This window comes from Calonectris borealis, chromosome 23, assembly GCF_964195595.1.
Source record: "Calonectris borealis chromosome 23, bCalBor7.hap1.2, whole genome shotgun sequence".
NCBI lineage: Eukaryota > Metazoa > Chordata > Aves > Procellariiformes > Procellariidae > Calonectris > Calonectris borealis.
In genome coordinates this window covers 1,132,068-1,151,890 of record NC_134334.1, presented here as the reverse complement: position 1 = coordinate 1,151,890, position 19,823 = coordinate 1,132,068, and the positions used below count along the sequence as shown (strand labels likewise).

The 19,823-nt window shown below is 56.3% G+C and overlaps 1 protein-coding gene across 1 annotated transcript in view; it reads left to right on the top strand.

Annotated features, from left to right (window-relative positions):
• Nucleotides 1-515: 515 nt before the first annotated feature.
• The window catches only part of TP73 (tumor protein p73), a 30,847-nt gene continuing 11,539 nt past the window's right edge, over nt 516-19,823 (top strand). The window contains exons 1-4 of the mRNA XM_075172183.1: nt 516-597; nt 2,831-2,926; nt 4,294-4,417; nt 10,673-10,918. Coding sequence (XP_075028284.1) covers nt 587-597; nt 2,831-2,926; nt 4,294-4,417; nt 10,673-10,918 — 477 coding nt within the window. The 5' untranslated portion in view covers nt 516-586. The remainder of the gene's footprint in view (nt 598-2,830; nt 2,927-4,293; nt 4,418-10,672; nt 10,919-19,823) is intronic.

Below are 19,823 nucleotides of genomic sequence, written 5' to 3'. Positions count from 1 at the left end.
TGCTTCGGATGGGATGTTTTTTCCTTCTGCTGGACCTCACCATCAGAGCGCTTTCCCGACTTCCCTGAATGTGAATGCCTCCACCGTTCATTGCATAATGGGACTCTAAATGGCACCTTGTTTTAAGAGTAAATTATACCATCATCGGCACCGCTGCCAACCTCGGGGAACTCTATTTGCAAAGTCTTTTGTGATTCTTCATCATCTTAGATGCCCGGCTGTCAGGCTGTCATGCTGCAGAGATGCTTCCCAAGCTGTGCAATGATCACTGCAGCAGGGATGTGCATCAGCAACACCGACAGCCCGAGCTTCTCTTTGTACCAGGGAGTTTGGAGCTCAAATGTGAGAAGATACTGGCCTGGCTTTGCAAGCGCCGATTGTGCTTTGAAAGAGAAAGGGAACTTCCAAAACGCCCTTAAAATATTCAGATTTTTTTCCTTTCGAAAACGAGTGCAGCCACGTGGTTAGAGCTGGTGTCACCCATCATGACCACACAGCCGGGGCGGTGCGGAGGTGCTTTCTCCACTGAAGGGAAAGGCCTGGCTCCTTCCTGAAGCTGCCGCTGCCCTGGGCCAGGGAAAGCAGCATGGAAGCAGGGTAAGGCCACCAGCAGTCGCCTGCCTCAGCTCTAGGCTTTTCCTTTCCTCAAAGCTGCCGCGTAGGTGCTTTCGTTTCTCTGTGCATCAGATGTGGGACGGGGAGGGATGGGAGAACACCAGACTCTCACTGCTAGCTATCTGTGGTGAGACCCGCGGGGAAGGAGCCCTCCTCCGCTGTGGCAAACCCTCCTGGAAGAGCATCTGCGGGTGCCGTGTCTCGCAGACGAGTCGCAGACGCAGCAGAAGGCAGCCCGCAGGATCAGCCGTCGGGGGACTCCGCCCTGCTTTCGTTTTAACGCCTGGCCCCTGCAGCCGCCCGCTCCCCAGCTGACTCAGAGGGGCCCGGGCGACCCCGAGCATCACTCAGTTAGAAAGCGGCTGCCCTCGCGCTCGGCGGCTCGAGCCCCAAAAGCAGGAAGTTTTCAGGCTTTCACTATTAGATGTCGGTACCAAGTTGAAACGAGATGCTAACACTGGCATGGGTAAAAGGAGTAGCCAGACGGTGCCTGGGGCACATCCATGTCAGCCAGGGCTGGGAAGCGGTCCCACTGCTCCAGGGAGCGGGTAAGGGAGGAGGAGGATGATGGCATGGCGGGGCTGCCAGCAGAGGAAGGCAGCGTGGGGCTCAAGATGGCTCCACGAAATCTGCCACTCCCGCTGCTGGTGTCGGAGAGGTGCCGGGCACAAAGGGAGAGCCGAGATACGCTGCGTGCTTCCTTCTGCGCTTGAAAGAGGCCAAGAAATTTTGTCCAGGGACAAGAGGAACAGACTGGATTGAGGATGACTCTGGCTATGCCTATGCAGTAGCATTCAGAAGGCTTTGGCTGAAGAATTGGGTTTCCCACAGTCCTCCCGTGTGCAGTCCCGGGTAAACGGTGTGCTTTCTCCTGGTAACACTCCCCTGTCTGCAAAGCAGAGACAACATTCCCTCCTTGTGTTACTCGGGGCACATAATATTCCATTCAATAATGTTTGCAAGCTGCTTAGAAGTGGGAAGGTCATTTTAATGTCTGAACAAGTAAGATTTAGGATGTCTGCACCGTGGCTTCACTGTAAGCTTGCACTATGCATCTGGGTGTCTTGCCTTTATGCCTTTACGGATTTGTGGGCATTTGCAACTAGAGCTTCCTGAGAAAAATATGTTAGCCTGTCAGCAAGCCATGTTCCTGGGATAAAAGCTGCCTCATGCCTAAAACGGACAAACCAGATCAGGGCTGAAGGGCTACATCAAAATAGAGCACAGGCAGACTTCTTCTGAAGTTGTTTAAGTGGCCACTGGTGACTGGGGATGCTTGAGCTCCTGCCAGTGCTCAGAGCTCCTGCCATCCCGCTTTCTTGGCACACTTGCTCGGAGCCGGTGGCACCCGAGGACATCTCATATACCAGCCTACAGGGTACAGCCCGTGGCCTGAATTTGTGATTCGGAGACAGGAATGTCTCTCCCGTATTCCCCAGATTCGCGGAGGTGGATTTCCCCACCCCAGAGCAGAGCAGAGACCACCCTGAGCAGCCCGGCAGCCCGGACCCAGGGCTGCAACAAGGGTGCCTTCGGCTCTGGTTCTTCTGGCAAGGTTTTTTTTCCTGCCACCTAGCTTGGGCTTTCAGTTTGATTCAGAGAGCCGATACTCAAGAGTTTGGTATTGCTGTGTCTAACCGGAGAGCCTAAGCCCTTTGCTGAATGAAGCCGGTCCAAAGTGATTACTAAGAACAGTTGTGCGAAGCCTCCCCAGGGCTGGGGGAGCTGCTTGTGTGGGTGAATCACACCGTAAACATCTTAAATGGCAGCCTTGAGTCACAGGATTGGTGCTTAGCAGAAATGGGCTGACACCCCAAAGCCCTGCCACTTTGGCCCTTTCCAAAATACCCACATATCTGTAAGAACACAGGCCCACGATGTCATCACCAGAAATACCACCCCTACGGGAAAGCCTGGCAGTTTTATTTTGTTATCTGTGGTCCCGGTCTGCAGCGAGGGTGTTTCCAGTCCTGTGCAAGCCATCTTTCGGTGCAGCAGACTCCAGGGCAGGCTAAGCTTGGGCCGCCGCTCCGGCATGCCGCTCCTTGCCTGCAGCCCGCTGCGGGGGTGAGGGGCACCGTCTCCCCACGATGGGCCCTTTGGGGCTCCGGTCCCTGCTGGGAGCGAGGTGGGAAACTCCTGCCCTTCGCCGGCCGCCTTGCTGAGGTGCGGTGGCACTCTAGCAATGCTAACCTTTGTTTCTCTTTGCCCCTAGAGTGATTTATCCGTTGTCAGACTCCCCCTCTGTGAAGATGTCCCAGTCCTCTCCAGCTGATGAAGGCACAACGTTTGAGCACCTCTGGAGCACGCTGTAAGTGGTGGCTGATCGTTTGCCTTGAGCTGTATTCTGAGGCAGAAGTGGCCCTTTGCTCTGTAATCTGTGTTAGCATGTATCATTACTGTGCCCTGAAGGGAGACAAGTTTCTTTTGCATGCTCCAGTTTTCACGTATTCCTCTTCCACATTCAGAATTTTGCTTCCAGACTCCGATCCCTCTGCTCAGATCATTTCATTTGCCAAACCCCTTTGCCCTGGTGACGCTAGACAGTTCAAAGACTGTGGAGTTTGCATATGCTGAAAGCAGGGCCGCACAAACCTTGTTTCAAGGTATTGGACGCCGTTTCTGAAAAGGGTTGTGCAGCCGCCAGCATTTCCGAAGTGCACCGTAAATACAAAGGCAGGAGAGCTGCAAAGCACGGCGCAGCGTTCCCACAGCGCGGCTGCCCTCGTGCACGTCGGAGGTCAGCGTCGGGGCACGCTTCCTCTTGCTCGAGGAAGCAAAGGTGTTTGGGGAGCAGAAATGCCTCAGCAGCATCCAGGAAGGGGAGACACTGACTCATCCTCGCGCGGAGGAGAGCAGCCAGGCCACATCCTCCCTGCCCTGCCTGAGGAGCCCCACCGGCCGCGGCAGCACCCGGGGGCCCTGCCCGTGTCCCCGTGGGCTCAGCAGGGCTGCAGGGCGTGCGCCAGTGGTGCTGCTCGCGGAGCCAGCCCTGGCCAGCCGCGGCTGAGTACCGACACCGGCTGGTTTTCCTGAACCGTGGCCCTCAGAGCTGGCGTTGGTACGTGGCACTGTCTGTCTCACGTATAGGTCCTTTTCTTGATGCAGTGCTCCAGGGCCGCATGGAGATGGTGTCAGGGCCAGAGCAAAGGTCCCCTGTCGGCTGGGACCCTTGCCTGGGGTGTGCAGGGGACACTGGGACCAAGCCTGGCAGGATGCGCTCTTACTCGTCAGTCTTCACTCATGAGGTCATGAGGCTTGGTGGCTGCCTAATTAAAATGGATATTTTCTAAAATTAAACATCTTCTAGTCACACCAAGACTTTTGCAAGTCTTCTGGCCTTTGAGCCTCACACTCTAATCAAGCAAGGAAGAAGGACTGTGCTTCATTTCATCCTCTTTCTTCCTTGGCATCCTCTCTCTTAAAGATGTCCTGAGGTGACAGAAACGCTAGAGCAGCTGGGTACATGAAAAACTTCCCAAGTCTCTGCTTGCTTTACCCACCAGGCAACAGTTTGCCTGACCAAAGCCTGTTCTGCCATGTGAAAATACCAGCAGAGGATGGAGGGAGAAGTTGTGAAGGGAGCAAGGTTCAAGGGCATGGCGAGTTGCCGGGTGGTGGTGGTGCAGGCCGCGCTGGAGAGCTGGAAGGCTGACTGCGCCATCACCTTTTCCACAGGGAGCCAGACAGCACCTACTTCGACCTCCCTCCATCCAACCATACTGGCAGCAATGAGGTCTCCAACCGCACAGAGGTCACGATGGACGTCTTCCAGATGAGAAGCATGAATGACTCGGTCATGGTGAGTGTGCTCAGACTGCACAAATGGGACCTGCGTCAAAGACACGCCTGTTTTCCCCGCAGTGGGTTGGGGGCTCTGGGGTAGGAAGGGGGATGCTTGCTGGTTCATAAACCGAACACAAGCACTGCAGGTGCAGCGCTGCTGCCGTTTGTGCAGGGTCTGATAACCTGTAATCGATGACCGTACTGCAGGATTGCAGCTGGGTGGTACAGTGTTCCATAAGAGTGTCTACTTATTAATAAATAACATTGCTGCACGCAGCAGCAGGGGCTCTGTGCTGTAACGGCGGTGGAGCTTGAGTTCTTCAACAGGAGGAGAGTATAATTCGCTCCAGTATAAACGTGCTGTGTAGTGAAAGCCATTTGTAAGCTGCTGGCGAGGCAGAGCTGCTGGAGGGGCACATCGTGCTCCCAATGCCCAGCTCTGCTCCCGCCACAATCCCCAAGGGTCCGTGCCATCGCCCTTCCCTCCAAGAAGCTGGCACGTCTCTGTCTAAGGCAAAGAGTTGGAAAAGCGCAGTGGGCATGCGAGATGTCCGGGTCACTTGTGCATGTTCAGTGCCCCGCGCAGGGTGGCCTCTCGGGAACACCCCTGAAGCAGCGCCGGCCGTTGGCAGCATCTCCCTCCAGAAAGTCGCCTTTTCCCTCCTCGCCAGCTTGCATCCCCTCCCCCAGCCCCCTTTTCCCTCGCTTTTCGCTTCCTTTCCCTCCCTTCCCCGGCCTTTGTCTGCAGCGGGCAGGAGCCTGGCAGAGGGATCAGGCGGGGGCGGCGGTGCTAATTGGGGAGTTGCCCCTCGCTGAGCTTGCCGTCGCATTTCTTCTTGTTCCCGCTGTAACCGAAGCCGAGCCCGGCGGGAGCCGGTGCAGCCCGGGGTGCTGCCAGGGCCGGGCGAGCCCTGCCCTTGCAGGGCTCTGAGCACAGTGGCTGCGCACAGGCAGGGCAGAGCTGGCCCTTGCTCGGGATAATGAGCCGGTTGTAAATATTTGCATTGGCCCGATCGTGCAGCCGAGCGCTGCGCTGCTGAGCTCCCAGTGCTCCGCGGCCAGCTCTCACCGGCTGGCATCACCGAAACGCGTGGCAGGCTGACATGCATGAAAATAAAAGCACAGATAACATGATGCTGCCGGCCTGAAAGAAAGGCAAGACACGGGAGCGGCAGCGGAGGGACCGCTCATCCGCGCTGTGATGCCTGCTGCTTGTGGTGCTCAGCAGTGCTGGAGCAGATGTGCAGGAAGCAGCGGGTGCCGCGGTGCCCAGCACCGGTGCTGCTGCTCGGTGGCTGCAAGCAGGCCACCCAAACGCTCTGTGACCTGCCCTCAGTCAGGCGTGATGCTCCCTCTTGGCATTGCGTGGGCACTGCATTGCTCCTGAAAACCTGTTTCAGGGTCCTGCAGGAGGAGTTCCTGTAATTAAAGATGTGAACAATTCCTCAGCCACCCTTTTGGCGTGCAGAGGACAACTTCAGGACTGGGAGCTTGTGCAGTGCTTTAGGCTTTACGTACGACACTGCCACTGACCTACTTGTGCGTGGGTCCGCACGTGCACACCGGTGTTGGGAGGTGGGCGATGCACGCTGGTTCCACCATTGAACAGATGCCACGCCACTCTTTGAACTGCTTCTCTGCTTCAGCATGCAGCCTTCCACGGTGGGGTCTGGCTGTAGGAAACACCGTTCACCCCTCGGCCTCAAGTTGGAAGGACATCTGCCTGGTTGCTCCAGATACCTATCTGTCCATCTATGCATATCTATCCGTCTAGATATCTATCCATATCTATCCAGATATCTATCTATCCATCTAGCCATATCTATCCAGATATTTATCTATCCATCTATCCACATGTATTCGTCTAGATATCTATCCATATTTGTCCATCTAAATATCTGTCTAGCCATCTCTCCCTCTCTAGCCATATCTAGCCGTATCTATCCATCTAGATATCCATCTATCCACACCTATCCACATCTATCCATCTAGACAGGGATAACTCGGCGCTATCTCAGAGTCACTGCATCGTCTGGTCGATGCGAGTGCAGGCACTTCGGTCTGCTGGTAAAGGGTGCCCGACAAATGTGTTTCCAGCCCAGTGAGGCTGCAAGCAGCTTGCTGGAATGGGATCCGTCCGGGTTTGATGATGGAGCTGGACCCCCACTCTCCCTGCGGTGGGAATGGTTGGTATCGCCCAGTCCATCACTGGGCAAGCTGGGGCCTGCCCTGTGCTTTAATGAATAGTCATGAGGGACAGAAAGGGGTGGGCCCCGTTTTGTTGTTGGATGCAGCTAGTTGACAGAACTAAGGGAGATGAAAAAAGCAAAAAAGCCAACACACGGCGGCACACGGGTGGCCAGCGCAGCATCCCTGGCGCTGCCCGCCCCGGCCCTGCTCCCGTGCTCCCTCGTTCCACCTGCCTTCCTACCCCGGCCGTCCCCGCCGCCGCCCCGACCCCATGACTCCAGTGGCGGGACGCTTCCCAGGGCTCTGTGAATCCCGAGACGACTAAAATGCTGTACATTAGCGACCCGATGCAGCATTATACCGCGGTAGGTGCTACTTGTTAATAACGGGTTTTGCCTTGCTGCTTCTTATTTGAAATCGTCCTCCGCCGCGGAGGCAGGAGCTGGGCACAGGCTCTGGCTCTGCCTGCTGAGCCTCCGTGCCCGCTGCTGCCCGGGATGCGCCAGGGGCTGGGCACGCTGTGAGCCTTCCTCCGTCCCATTGCTGCACGGAGGAGCCCCGGCCGTCAGCCGTAACCTGTGTCAGCGTGGGATGCTGCAGCCTCGGTGGCTCGGTCGGCATTCCTCTCTTGCTTTGCCTGAGCCGGTGCTTGCAGACCCCAAGGTGTGATTTACACCTTTGGTGCAAAGGGGTGCAGGCTCCCTCACCCGCGTACGTGCAGAGGTGTTAGCTGGAGCATCCATCCGAGGAACGCCCTGTGGTGCTGGGCACCAGCAGCACCAGTTCGTCCTCCACCTCCTCAGCCGAGCTCACGGCATGCACCCGCGGCCCCAGGCAGGCTTTCCTTCCCTGCTTTAAAGTCTCTGGGAGGGTAGGGCAGGTGAAACGGTACCTGCGCTTGCAGGTGATACATTTTCAGCCCTGTCCTCAAGCGCTGAGGTTGCTTTCTTAGTCAAAATGGTTTTGTATCTGCTCTCTGGCATTCAGAAAAGTTAGATACAGGCAGAGATGCAGTAGAGATAGAAAGGTGCAGAGCTGCACTTCCCGACCAGAAATTACTTCATTCCGCTTTTTTGTCTTACGTGTGCTGGTACAAAGCATGTGTGTACCGGGTTTGCTCTGTACTGCAGTGCTGTTACTTGGGAGGTCGTTGCTGGTGTCATGTGAATATTTATATATCTGTGTGTATAAACGTGTGTGTGTGTGTGTGTGTATTTACAGACATACCCACACAAGCGCTGTGTTGGGTTTGTTGACACACATACACACACAAACACTCGTGCCTTCGATTTGTCTTTTGAGGGAATGTTTCCAAAATTTAGTCACTTTTTAAAAACAGGTTGGTCACTTTTCCCCTGCACCTGACTTTGGGGATCTCTGCCAGCGGATTTGCAAAGCCCCGGTCCTTAGGGCGCTGCGTGTTGCGTTGTGCTGGCAGGGGACCCGGCTTGCAGAGGGGATGCTCTGGGTCTCGTGTCTCCGTGTGTGAAGAGGTCACCGTTTTCCCCGAGGGAAGGCTCTCCTGTGCGGAGGTCGGGATGCTCTCAGTGGGTCGTCCCGATTTACCTGTCCATTGCACAGGCTTCAGCTGCTCACAGCCCTGGCTCTAAGCACCGCAAACTCACAAAATCATGCGGGGATGACTTTTGCGGAGTTTTTTTCCGGCCACTTCCAAGGGCCACCTCACCCCCAGCCCGCCCTGCAGCTCCTGAACTCGTGGCTCCTGCGCAGCAGATACTGCCGGGAGGCGAAAGGCTTCCCGGTTGCTTCCCATTCCGGCAGGAGATGAGCAACCGCGGGAGCGCACACGCCGAGCTCTGCCGGGCGGCGCGGATGTAGCCTGCGTACGCACGTACGTGTGCAAGGGTAGCACTGAAGGTCGCCTTGTTTGCTCGTCAAGTGCAGAGCACTTACTCTCCATTCATTCCTAAAAAAGGCACGTGGCTGGGCCCAGGGCGTTGCGGCCGGTTCCCTGGGGCCCTTCCGTTGTCCCAGGAGAACAAAACAGCTCAGTCGTGGTACTTGTGGATTATTTGGGCTGCGGATCAGCCCTGAGAAGCAGCAATCCCTTTTCCCCTTGCTGCTCTGCTCCTGGTGAATGCCTGAGCTTTGCTTTTCAAGGGTGACGCCTTCCAGCTGGTGTCACCCGCCGCCGAGGCCGCGCTGGCCCCGCAGTCCCCACCGCAGCTGCCTGCAGCCGGGCAGTTTCCCGGCTGGATGGCAAGGGCTTTCCGTGCGCATTTTTAACGCCTGTTTTGCCGAAGTTTCTCATAACTTTTTCTCCAGGTGAAGCCTGGGATTGCGGAAAGCTTGGATGGGGGTGGTTTGTCTTTGGCTGGGCTATTTATAGAGTGGCGAGAAGGAATAGAGGGGTTTACATATTTTAGGGGAGAAAATGGCTATATGTGTAAAAGCAAGCCAGATCTTGTTCAGCATTCCTCCAGTTAGTCACAGGCTCCAACGACCTTGCGAGAGATGCAGACAACAGGAGAACTTTCCTGGAGAAGGATGATTGCCTTTAAACCATTATACATCATAGGCGTTTGGGTGAGGTTGGGATCCCAAGTTAAAACACGTCTCTTGATTCCTAAGCTGTGAGCCTTGCAGCCCTTCGGAGGAGAAGGCAGACGGCTGAGCCTGCTGGGCTAAGGGACGGTGACAGCCGCCTCCCAGTAGCTCTGGGTTTCCCAGAGCTGCCCCAGCTGGTGCTGGAGGCTGGCGGGACCGTCCCCGCCGGGGTGGGGTGCAGGCGGGTGGGGGCTGGAGCTGGGTGAAGGGGGGGCGCAGGCGGGCGGCCCCGTTCCTCCTCCGACGCAGGGTGCTGCGAGCAGCGATGGAACGGCCGCTGTGCGCGGTCACCGGCGGAGCCCAGGCAGCCGCCGGCAGCACCCGCCTCTGGGGCTGCCACATGCTGCTGGCTTGCAAATGCCAGGAGAGCAACCCTTGAGCAAGTTGGGAATTGCAGATTTCTGGGGGAAAAAACATCCCACTTTCTCTGAGAAACAGTTATGTTAGGAATGGGGTTTTTTTAATATTAGTTTATTTCTCTACCTTAAAAAAAATGATTTTTTTTTGGTCTCGTTTTCAGATGAAAGATTAAGGCCACTTTAGCCATGTGGCTTTTGAGAACGTGGCTTTGCTTAGGCTATGCCTGCAGATAAAAGAGCTGCCAGCTCTTACTGGAAGTATTTGACAGCAATCGGTTAGAAGAGGAATAAGAAAAAAAATTGTAAAAAGTCAGGATTTGGTCCAGCATGTCTGGAATAAAAGCCAGTACGTGCATAAATATGTACGTTTGCTCTGTGACCTTACTGCAGTGTGCTGCATCACAGCTACGCGCTTTGTAGGTTTGAGGTTTTCCCCAAATTAGACCTGCATCAGTGAAAGCCACTGAAAGCAAACATCCCAGCTAGGAAATGAATTACACAAACCACCATTCAGAGCTGGCTCTTCATCGAGAAACACTTCCAGAAGTGCTCTGTCTGTGTACGTTCGCGACAAGTGAATGCATGTGGGAGACGTCTGGAAAACAGGTCGGACGTCGGGTGATGCGGCTGCAGTGGAGCGATGCCTTCGTCAGAGGCTGGTGGTCGCCTCACGCTGGCGCGGCGTGCCAGGGCAGCTGCCCCAAGCCCCCATGCTCTGGCCGCTGGAAAGGCCACCGTCGAGCAGAGCCCTGGATGCAGGACGGGGCCATCACTCCCCGCTCTGCACCGGGACATCCCCACACCTGAGCAAAGCCCAGAAAATCCCCGCCCGGTCCCCCGCCGGCAAGAGAGTGGCTGTGCGCAGCCAGATGCTAGAAATCGGGGATCTCGGCACCTCGCTGCTCCCAGCGAGGATGGAGCGGATAGAAGGGGATGGTTTACGCGTATTGCGTTTATCCCTCGCACAAGTGGTGACCTGTTCAAAAACCCAAGCGACCCAGACCAGCTCTTTCGGCTGGCTTTCCCGCACGCTGGCCCTTTAAGGAGGCTGTAACAGGACACCTGGAGCCCTGGAGAAGTGTGGCTGAGGTTTCCATGTCTCTAAACTGGCTGGTGTTTTCTTTTTTCCCTCCTCCCCTTTTCCCTTCCTCCAGTCCCAGTTCAATTTGCTGAACAACAGCATGGATCAGAGCATCGGCAGCAGAGCAGCCTCCACCAGCCCCTACAGCTCCGAGCACACCTCCAATGTCCCAACGCATTCGCCCTACTCGCAGCCCAGCTCTACCTTCGACGCCATGTCCCCAGCTCCCGTCATCCCCTCCAACACTGACTACCCCGGTCCCCACCACTTTGAGGTGACCTTCCAGCAATCCAGCACCGCCAAGTCAGCCACCTGGACAGTAAGTTGCATGTCTTCTTGCCTTCGCTAGAGAGATGCTTGCTGCTGCAGACGGTGCTTTCAGCCGGCCGGCCGCAAATACCCGAATGTCTCAGTGGTGCTTTGCAGAGGGCACGCTCGCGCGGGGCGGCTGCAGGACGCAGCCACCACCCGACGGGGACTTCGCCTGCACAGGTGGCCCTGGAAAGCAAAACGTGCAGGAAACATCAGTGCTTGCTTTCCAGGGACTTTCTCCAAAAGGGCTGTTAGGCACAGCGGTTCAAATGTAACTTCTCTCGCAGCAATTCCCTAAACTGCGGGTAAATGTCCCCAAATATCGCAAAGCTGGAGAAATGTCCTGGGGAACCACCTGCCTTATTCTCGTGGTGCTTCCCTACACATTTGCCAGTGACCGCTGTCAGAGGCGAGGCAGGGGGCGAGATGGACCTTTGCTCGCATCTACTGGGGCCATTCTCAGCTTTGCCGTAAATTCTTGCTTGTCATTTACAATCCTTTTTCATCCCGTATCAGAAAAGTAACTTAATCTCTAGAAGTCACGGCAAAATAACAGGGTAGGTTTTTAATCACAGAGGGATGGCTGCACGGCATCGTGCCCTCTGCGATGTGGGCGCAGCAGCCTGGTCCTCGGGAGCGGAGGTGCGGGTTCGGTCCGCTGCCGGTCTGACCGCACGCCTGCGCCTGGCAGAGGAGTCCTCTGCAGATCAGGACCCAGGAGCCGGGCAGAGCGTACGACGGACGGCTGCTTTGCTTTTTGTGGCAAAAGGTCCTAAATTCACATCCTGGCTCCTGGCTCAGTGTAGCACTGTCCCTATTTTTAACAACAGCACTTGCGGCCGGTGTCGGAGGCATTTCTGTGGCGGACGCCTCCCTGAGCACCTGGGAGAGCTGCTCACCGCCACGCTTGAGGCAGGCGGGTTTTCTCCTCCGGGAAATATTAGCGGAGCAGAAAGGCTGGGATGAGACAACTGACACAACGAGGGAGCAACGGGGTTTCCTCTGGGGCTGTGGTTTGACATTATCACGAAACAGGCAGAGCAGACCAGGAGCAATATATCAGCCCGAGGTGTGATAATGACTTTTATTTTTGGAAGCTGATGTGTTTAATTGCCAAGACAGCCCTTCCCGCAGTAGAGAGAAAGCGTCTCCGTCTGTTTTGTGCAGGCAGACCCCGGGCCGTGACCGGCAGGTCCTGCTCTGCTCGCTGCTGCTGGCGCGGCGCGGCGGGCTGCTGCCGGCGCGTTGTGGTGGGAGCGGGCAGGAGGGGACGGGCTACGGCAGCTGCCGCAGCGCCGGGTCTGTCCCTCCTGCGAAAACCAACGGGCGGGCGGAGAGGGCAAACCAGCAGCAAGCGGGCAGCGAGCTGGTGCTTGAATGCAGGCAAATTCATGGCTGGGCAGCGGAGCAGCTTCCCCGTGTCCGGTCACTGGCGCTTCACAGCTCCACTGTTGAGTCGCGCTGACCGGGGCTTGGGACCAGCACCGCGATTAAATACGACTTGCCCTCGTAGGAGCGGTTGAGTCTTCATTCTTTTCCACTGTCTTTCCTTGCAACACGTTGCTGAAGGATGCATTTCGTTAGGTTTTGATAAGGTCCTCAGGGTAGGATGTGACTCCAGCCCAATCCTGTCCCTATTGGGGGATAACCCACATCAGTTAAAAGTAAAGCTGCAGAGGACCTGCACAGGGGAAGGAGCCATTCCCATGCCACAAAAACATCCAAATGGAAACCGAACAGTGATGCAGGGTGTCTTGTCCCAGCTGTCCCGGCGTGGATGGAGGAGGACTGGAAAATGTCCGATGCTCACTCGCCACTGTCCCCAGCTAGCAGTGCCAGGAAGATGGCTTGGGATAGAGCGGACACAGCCGCGGGCAGGGCCGGGCTGGGTGCTGCAGGACACCCTGGGGCAGCACTGCGGACAGGGTGCACTCATGCATGTCAAAAGACAGAGAGAGCACCTACTAAAGATATGCTCTGTGCTCACTTTAATTAGCAGTAAGGAAATACCCTTCCCTCATCCCAGACGATGCATGTTGCAGCTGCAGGGAGTAAATCGAAAAAGCCGCTAAGGTCTTTTTGGCCCGTTGTCCCCAGAAGAGCAGAGGGAGCAGCAAGAGGCTCCCCGAGGCAGTCCCACACGGTGAGGGAGCCTGTGACAGCCCCCTTCCCTCGCTGGAGCCATCCCAGCCACCCCGGAGCCTTCCGCAGCTCTAACTACACTGAGCCCAGACCGCCTCAGCATCACCCCGTGCTGACCGTGCTCCTGTGGCTGTCGTGTCCTGCTGGGAGCTGTGCTACTCAGGACAGGATTGCTTTTTTCCCTCAAGCCTTTGTGTTAAGGTCTCTTTTGTACGTCAGAGCAGCCAGTGAGACGCTGTGAGAGCTCTCCTAGCCTCGGGGGAGCAGCTGGACTTGAGAGATGCCCGGCGAACACGCCATGGGCAGCCGTAAGCACCTGCGGAGGATGCGCCCGCCAGCCGGGGCTGGGAGCTGCGGCTGCCGAGCACGCGGCTGCAAGGGGGGGCCTCCTGGGAAGTCGTCCGGAGCGGAGGAGTTAAATGCCATGCTGGCTTTAATGCTTGGCAAGGCAGTCAGTGAGGTGTGCGGACCTCTGAACCGCGATGCTGGGGTGATTGTGCATCCCCCAAAAGCAGGCTGGCTGCAGGACTAGTGCCACCGGCCCACATTTCACTGCGCTGAAGCTGAGCCTCGCGGAGAACAGAAGTGGGTCAGCAGCGTCTTGCACCCTGGAGAGCGCAGGGGATGTTTCATTTGAAATAGTAATTTCTGCAGGACTGCCGACGTAGGTGCAGCCTGTCCAGCTCGCCGAGGTTGCCACATGAAGAACAGTCCTGCTGCGGTGACAGCCAGATTCGCTCCATGTCCCCTGGCTGATGGCTGTCACAGCCACGCAGCTGCACGTTCTGTGCTGGAAGACAGGGCTGCTGCCTCCCTCCCACTTGCCTTGAGCTCTGCATTGCCACTGCTGCGCTTGAAAGTCTGTCCTGGTTAAGCGGGGAACAAAAAACCATACGTTATATGCTGCCAGTCAGTCAATATACAAATAATGATGTATGTACGCAGTGTGATTCTCTACATAAACTGTGAATGCTTATGTAGCAGCGTGCAAGTTAGACTAGGAAAGCTGTTAGGAAATGCAGGCACCTGGGAAGGCAAGTTAAGCGTACAGTGGGGCTGGGGACAGTGACATCTGGCAGCTCGGTGATGGTCCAGCCGAGGGTAGCTGAATTAGCCACCTTGGTGCGCTAAAGGACACGCATGGTTTGATTCAGCACTTTGAAAGAAACCACACTGCCTATTTCATCCCAGGCTAGGGAAGCCTCGTGGCTTTTGAATACTTTAATTGCACCAAATAATTTACACCAGGACCGTTGCAAGCATTGACCACGAATTCGGCGGAGCCGCCTTGCCAGGCAGCGTTTCGGAACAGCGGGGAGCCCTCCACCCCGGAGGAAGCTCTGCCAGACCGGCAGCTCCGAAGGCCTCCTGCCCTCTGGGGTCGGATCACGGAGAATCCAGCCAAGGAGGAACGGACAGCTGGTGCACAGGCAATGCCAAACCAAAGAGTTTGATGCGAGTCGTCTTGTCAAACGATTTGACATAGCTTTTTGATACAATCATAAGCTTTGGTTGATGGAAGTGTGTAGCCCCATAGATTCCTGGTTTTGAAGGGTTTTGACTGAATCCCTCTGGCTATTCCTCTGGAAGACTTGGCGTTATCCATTCTCCCGTGCTTAGGAAAAGAGGCTCCTACGGAGCCCAGGGCTCATGGCCGAGGGCCGTTTGGAGGTGAGCTGTCTGCATGGCGGGGTGGCTTGCTCTACAGGGGCTGGGCCCGCGAGCATCACCTGGGCAGGGGGAGCAAGGTACCACCGAGCCCACGGCCCTCGCGTGCAGCTCCTGTGTCCACACTTCAAACCCTCTGTTGACAAAACAGAAAAGGTTTGGGAGGGAGATCCAAAGAAGATGAAAGATTTGGAACAGATGCCTTGTAGGGCGATACCAGAGAAACGTACTGCATGAAAGGTCTCCACGAGAAAAGTAAGGGTGGCTTGATCGCAGTCTGCATAGGAGATGGTTTCTGATAGCAGACAGCTCTTTAATCTAATAGAAAAAGACATAATGAGATCCAGTGCTTGGAAGCTGAAGCCAGGCAAATTCAGACTAGAAACAAGGTGGAAATTTTTTAACAGTGAGGATAATTAACCATAGGAACAATTTACCAAGGAATGCGGTGGATTCTCCAACTCCTGAAGTATTCAAATGAAGAGTCTGCATATCTCTCGAAAGATAAGCTGTACTTCAAGCAGACACCGTTGGCTCAACACAGAATGAGTAGGCAGGGTCTTAGGCCAGCAGTGTAGGGAATCCAACCAGAGGATCATCATCTGTTCTCTCTAGCCTTAAAATCCTGAATTTCTAAATTTAGGAAATGGGTGAATGGAGAAGGGGCTAAGATGTGGGACATGGGTTTGGGGTTTGCGTTACCAGAACCAGGTCTGTCTTTGCAGAGGGGTGCTGGGCAGCGGGTGGGTGACGCTGGATGTCCCGACTCCCAGGCTGGGCTCTGGGCACCGCACGTTGCCACAAACTCTGAACCGAAGCCGCCGCGCTGGGCTGGGCTGCGGGAAGCCCTCCAGGCTGCCACCGCCTCCCTTTTCGTTTTTAATGGCCTTCTTATCAGCAGAGAGCAATGGCCAGATGCTGCAAATAAGGTTTTCCCCGTAGGTTCGAAGCCCCCCTCTGGTAGGCTGCTTCGACGGGGCTGGGAGGAGGACCGGGAGCTGCGGCGCTGCAAGACAGGGCATGCCGGCAGCCTGCCTGTTTGTTGGAAGCTATCAGGACTCTCGGTTCCCCGGAGCTGCCCATACACGCTAGAGCCGCGAGCCGATCTCGGCTGTTTTCTCACAGGCAGCCCCTCGCCACGCCGGCCAGCTGGTAACTGATAGATAATTAGTATTTTTCTCAAGTCGGGTTTGCGGCAGATCGGCGCTCCCTCCCCTCTAAAACGCTGTCACGTGTGCCAGAGCCAGCAGAAGCGTTAATGGGGTCTTTGGCCTCCCATGGCCTGGCTGCAAAAGGACGCGGGGGCTCGAGCCCCCGGTGCGGGGCAGCTGCCCGGGCTCGCACGGAGCCCCCGGCGCTGGGGGGAGTCGGACAAACCTCCGAGCTAAGCAGGCGGGGGCTCCCCTAGCCTGGGCGCGGGCGCAGGGGGGCCGGGCCACCTCCAGGGTCTTGCCTGCTGCTTTGGGGAGCAACCAGCCTGCGATGGGAAGGCTGGAGATGTTCAAAGCCGAGGTGAGATGCTCCGGCTATGATGGACACTGTCCAGCAGTTACCCACAGCAAACCTGTCTGCGTCCCAGCGCTCAGCCAGTGGGAGACTGCTGCGTTGAACCGGTTCCAGTTGCTCCGTAGATCTCGCAGCTGGAGCGTGGGCACTGGGGAGCTGAAATGGTTTGTCTGATGCTAACTGAATGAGGAGGATGGAAATAATTGGTGTGGCAGGAGATAGGTGCTCCCTTCCTGGTTGCTGTCTGGAGCTTGTCGGGATAAAGGCAGTTATCAAGAGGAGGGAAAAACCTTCAGGAGCATCTATAGAAAATGAGCCCCCTCTTCAAACTCTCTCTGGCACCTTACCATATTTTAGGGAGGTACCTGTCCAGCAGCAGCGGCCTGGAGATGAGCAGGGGGCAGGCATGGCTCAGTACACTCTACCTCTGAGCCATAAACATCTTTGTTTTTATCTGAGTAGCTGGGCAGAAGAGCGTGGATATTTTGGCGTGCCAGGAGTAGGAAAGCAACCTCAGCATCAGCCTGCTCCAAAGCCCATTGAAGCCAGCCCACTGGAGGCTTTCCACCAGCTTTCGCAGGGCGTGGATGAGGCTCCAGGAGCTCCAGACACAATGGAATTAAGAAAAAAGGCAAAGGAATTTGGTGTGCGATGTTCCAACACGATCCCGCTATCAGCTCCACTATCTCGAACGTGTTTGGTATGCACAGGTCAAGGGAACGACTTACTGGCAACTGCCGCTCCAGCAGGAAGGCAACGCTGCGGAGGTGGGAGAGGACGCACCGGGGAAATGGGGCTGCTCTGGCCAGCTCCTCTACGTCGGGATCTGAAACGCACAGGGGAGGTGGTGACTGAGGGACCCGCTGGAGGAGCTGAGATAACAGAGAGGCTGCAGAAGGAAACGCACGTCCATGCTCCGGCCCGGTAGTGATCTGGGGCAGCGGCTGCGGCTGAGCCCCGGGGAGCGCGGCGGCTGGTCCCGTGGGTCAGCCAGCGGCACTCCCCGCCTCGGCTGCCCTGGCCAAGTCCTTCGGGAGCGGACGCGGGGCCTGCTGCCGCAGCGCTGGGAGCCGAGGGTTTTACCACGTGGGGCTGCATCCCGTGCCACGAGAAGCAGAGCTGAAAGCGTTCCTGGGAGCCCTGACCTCCGGCGCCTAAGGGAGGGGGGAGACAGATGCCCTGGGTAAACCACGTTCTCTGCCTGTGCCCACTCCGGGCAGTGGCTGTAAGGAAGCCGGAGAAGCAGCTCCCTCCTGCTTGGCATAGCCTGCCAGGGGTGCTGCGAGAGCCGGTGGTCTCCCCTCGAGTCCTCTTCTGGTTTTTGCATTTCGTTTCCAGCAGTGATTCCCAAGCCCAAGTCAGCCTTTTCTTCCTGCCCCTCCCAGCTTGCTCCCCGTATCCAGTCTTGATAATGCAGCATGAAATAACTGCCTTGTTGGATTTTCGGCTTCCTTTTTGGATGAGAGGGAACTCCAGCGCCGGCTTGGTCAGAGGACGCGAGTACCCAGACACACAGAGGGAGTCAGACTTACTAGAGGAGATTAAAACAACCCCCGAGTGTGCCAGCGCTGGCTGGTTGAGCAGTGACTAAGAACGGCTGTGGTCCTGGTTGGCAGTTATTTTAAGGATGTGCACACCGGGGAAGGACGGGAGAGGACTCCTTTGGGGGTGAACCAAGGGATTTTAATTAGCAGTAATGGCAAGATAATAAAGGTAGAAGAATGCAGGCTGGAGCGCACGCAGCCTCTCTGCGCTGTGTCTGCTGTGGGGGTAGCCCCGGCCCGGAGACGTTGCCAGCGGTCCAGCGCTCGTGGGAGCGGGGCTGGGGGACCTGCGGGTGACGGGGGTCCCCTGCAGCTGCTGATGGCCGGGGTGAGCAGAGGGGCTCTGTGCAGGCACCTTGAGACCCCCCCGTCCTGGGCACGGCTGGCGGTGCGCTGGCCGGCACCCCCAGGCATCACCGCCGTGGTGCAGGGGCTGCAGCCACGGGGGCGGGGGTTGGGGCATCCCGCACAGCCGTCCCCGGGCAGCGGCTCTGCTGCCCAGCCCGCCCGTGTGGCTCGGGCACCGGCGGATGCTCCCCTCTCGGGCAGCAGCGATGCACTGGGCATATTTGAACCCAGCTCACAGTAAATGAGCAGCAAAGTAGCTTTGGGAGGAATTTCCAGCTCAGTGAGAAGTTATATAGGCCAGTGATTAAAAAATGGTTATTAAAAAAATTAGAAAGAAAAAATTAGCTCTGTAGTCGGCATGTCTTCCAGGATCTGTCGTAACAGATTCGTCCGAGCCGGTTAACGGTATTTGCGGTTTGCAAGATGCTACATGTCTGAGTAAGATGACAGACACATTATTATCACCTCTCCGCTGCGATCTGTCCGAACCTGTCCCAGGATGCAGCTCCGCAGCTGCTTGCTGGGGAGCGCGCGGAAATTAGCAGCCGGAGGCAGCACTTTTCTTCTCTCTCTCTTGCCAGGCTAGTGGCTTTATTGGGATCCATTGACTGCAGTCCTGGACACGTCTTGAGTAGAGCTAATGAGAAGACTGGAATGTAGAAGAGGAGGAGGAGGAGGCTGGTAGGGAGGAGGGGGGAGGATTTGTGGAAAAAGTAATTGTTGAGCAAATCATTTCCTTCAAGAGAGAAAGGAGGACTTGGCTGCAGCCCTCCCGAAGCAGGCAAGTCTAGACGCTTCGGTGTCAACAGTTGAAGATAAATAAGATTTTATCGGCTCCGAATCTGTTGGGACACATCCTCCTAGCGGTTCTGCTGCCCAGGGAGGGCTGGAGGGAGATGGACTTTGCCAGTAGGTCTTTCCACGCAGAAGACTCAGGTTATTTTTTGTGTGAGGCTGTCAGCATCCATGGGGAAAAACACCTCTCCCCGCTCTTGCGTCCTGTACAGGAGAAGCAGGCACGGGTCTGAGCAGCGCGGTGGCCTCTCCCAGAGCGGGTCCTGGCTACTTGCTCAGGGTGAGCAGCGGCCGATGCTGAGCCTTTCAACGCTGCTTCACAGCTGCGGCCGTATCGGTCGCCATGAACCGTTGTGGGGCATTAGCTCATTTGTGTCTTGCGATGTGCAAAACGTTTCCTTGGGTACTGCAGCAGTGGTACCAAGATAACCCTGTCAAACCCCCACCAGCGCTGATTGCACCATGGGGCTCTGTCGCTCCGGTGTCCTTATTTCCCGTTACGTTTGGCACTGAAGCAGCGTTGTCTCCATCTCGCCCAAGAAGTAGCCGCATTTCAATGCAGAGGTGAAAGAAACCCCATCTAAAGACACTTTGGGGTACCAAGTCCCTAGAGAAGCAGAGGTTAATGCTGATATACTGCTAGTGTTTAAATAATTTGGCTTTTCCAGTTACTCCTAGTGCTCTGGACTTGTACTGCAGGACAGATCACAGTAGCGGGGAAGGGACAGCGGCGGAGGTGGCATTATACTTTCAGCCCAGCAGATGAGGGCTGGCATTGAAAGCTGCACAACTACAGCAAAAACCCGGAGGAATATACGTTCTGCAAGTTTAGGTAAGCTTCAGGGAGATTGCTCAGTGCTATTCCTGCTGTTTGCTGTTTATACCGAACCAGCACCCACAAGCCACAGT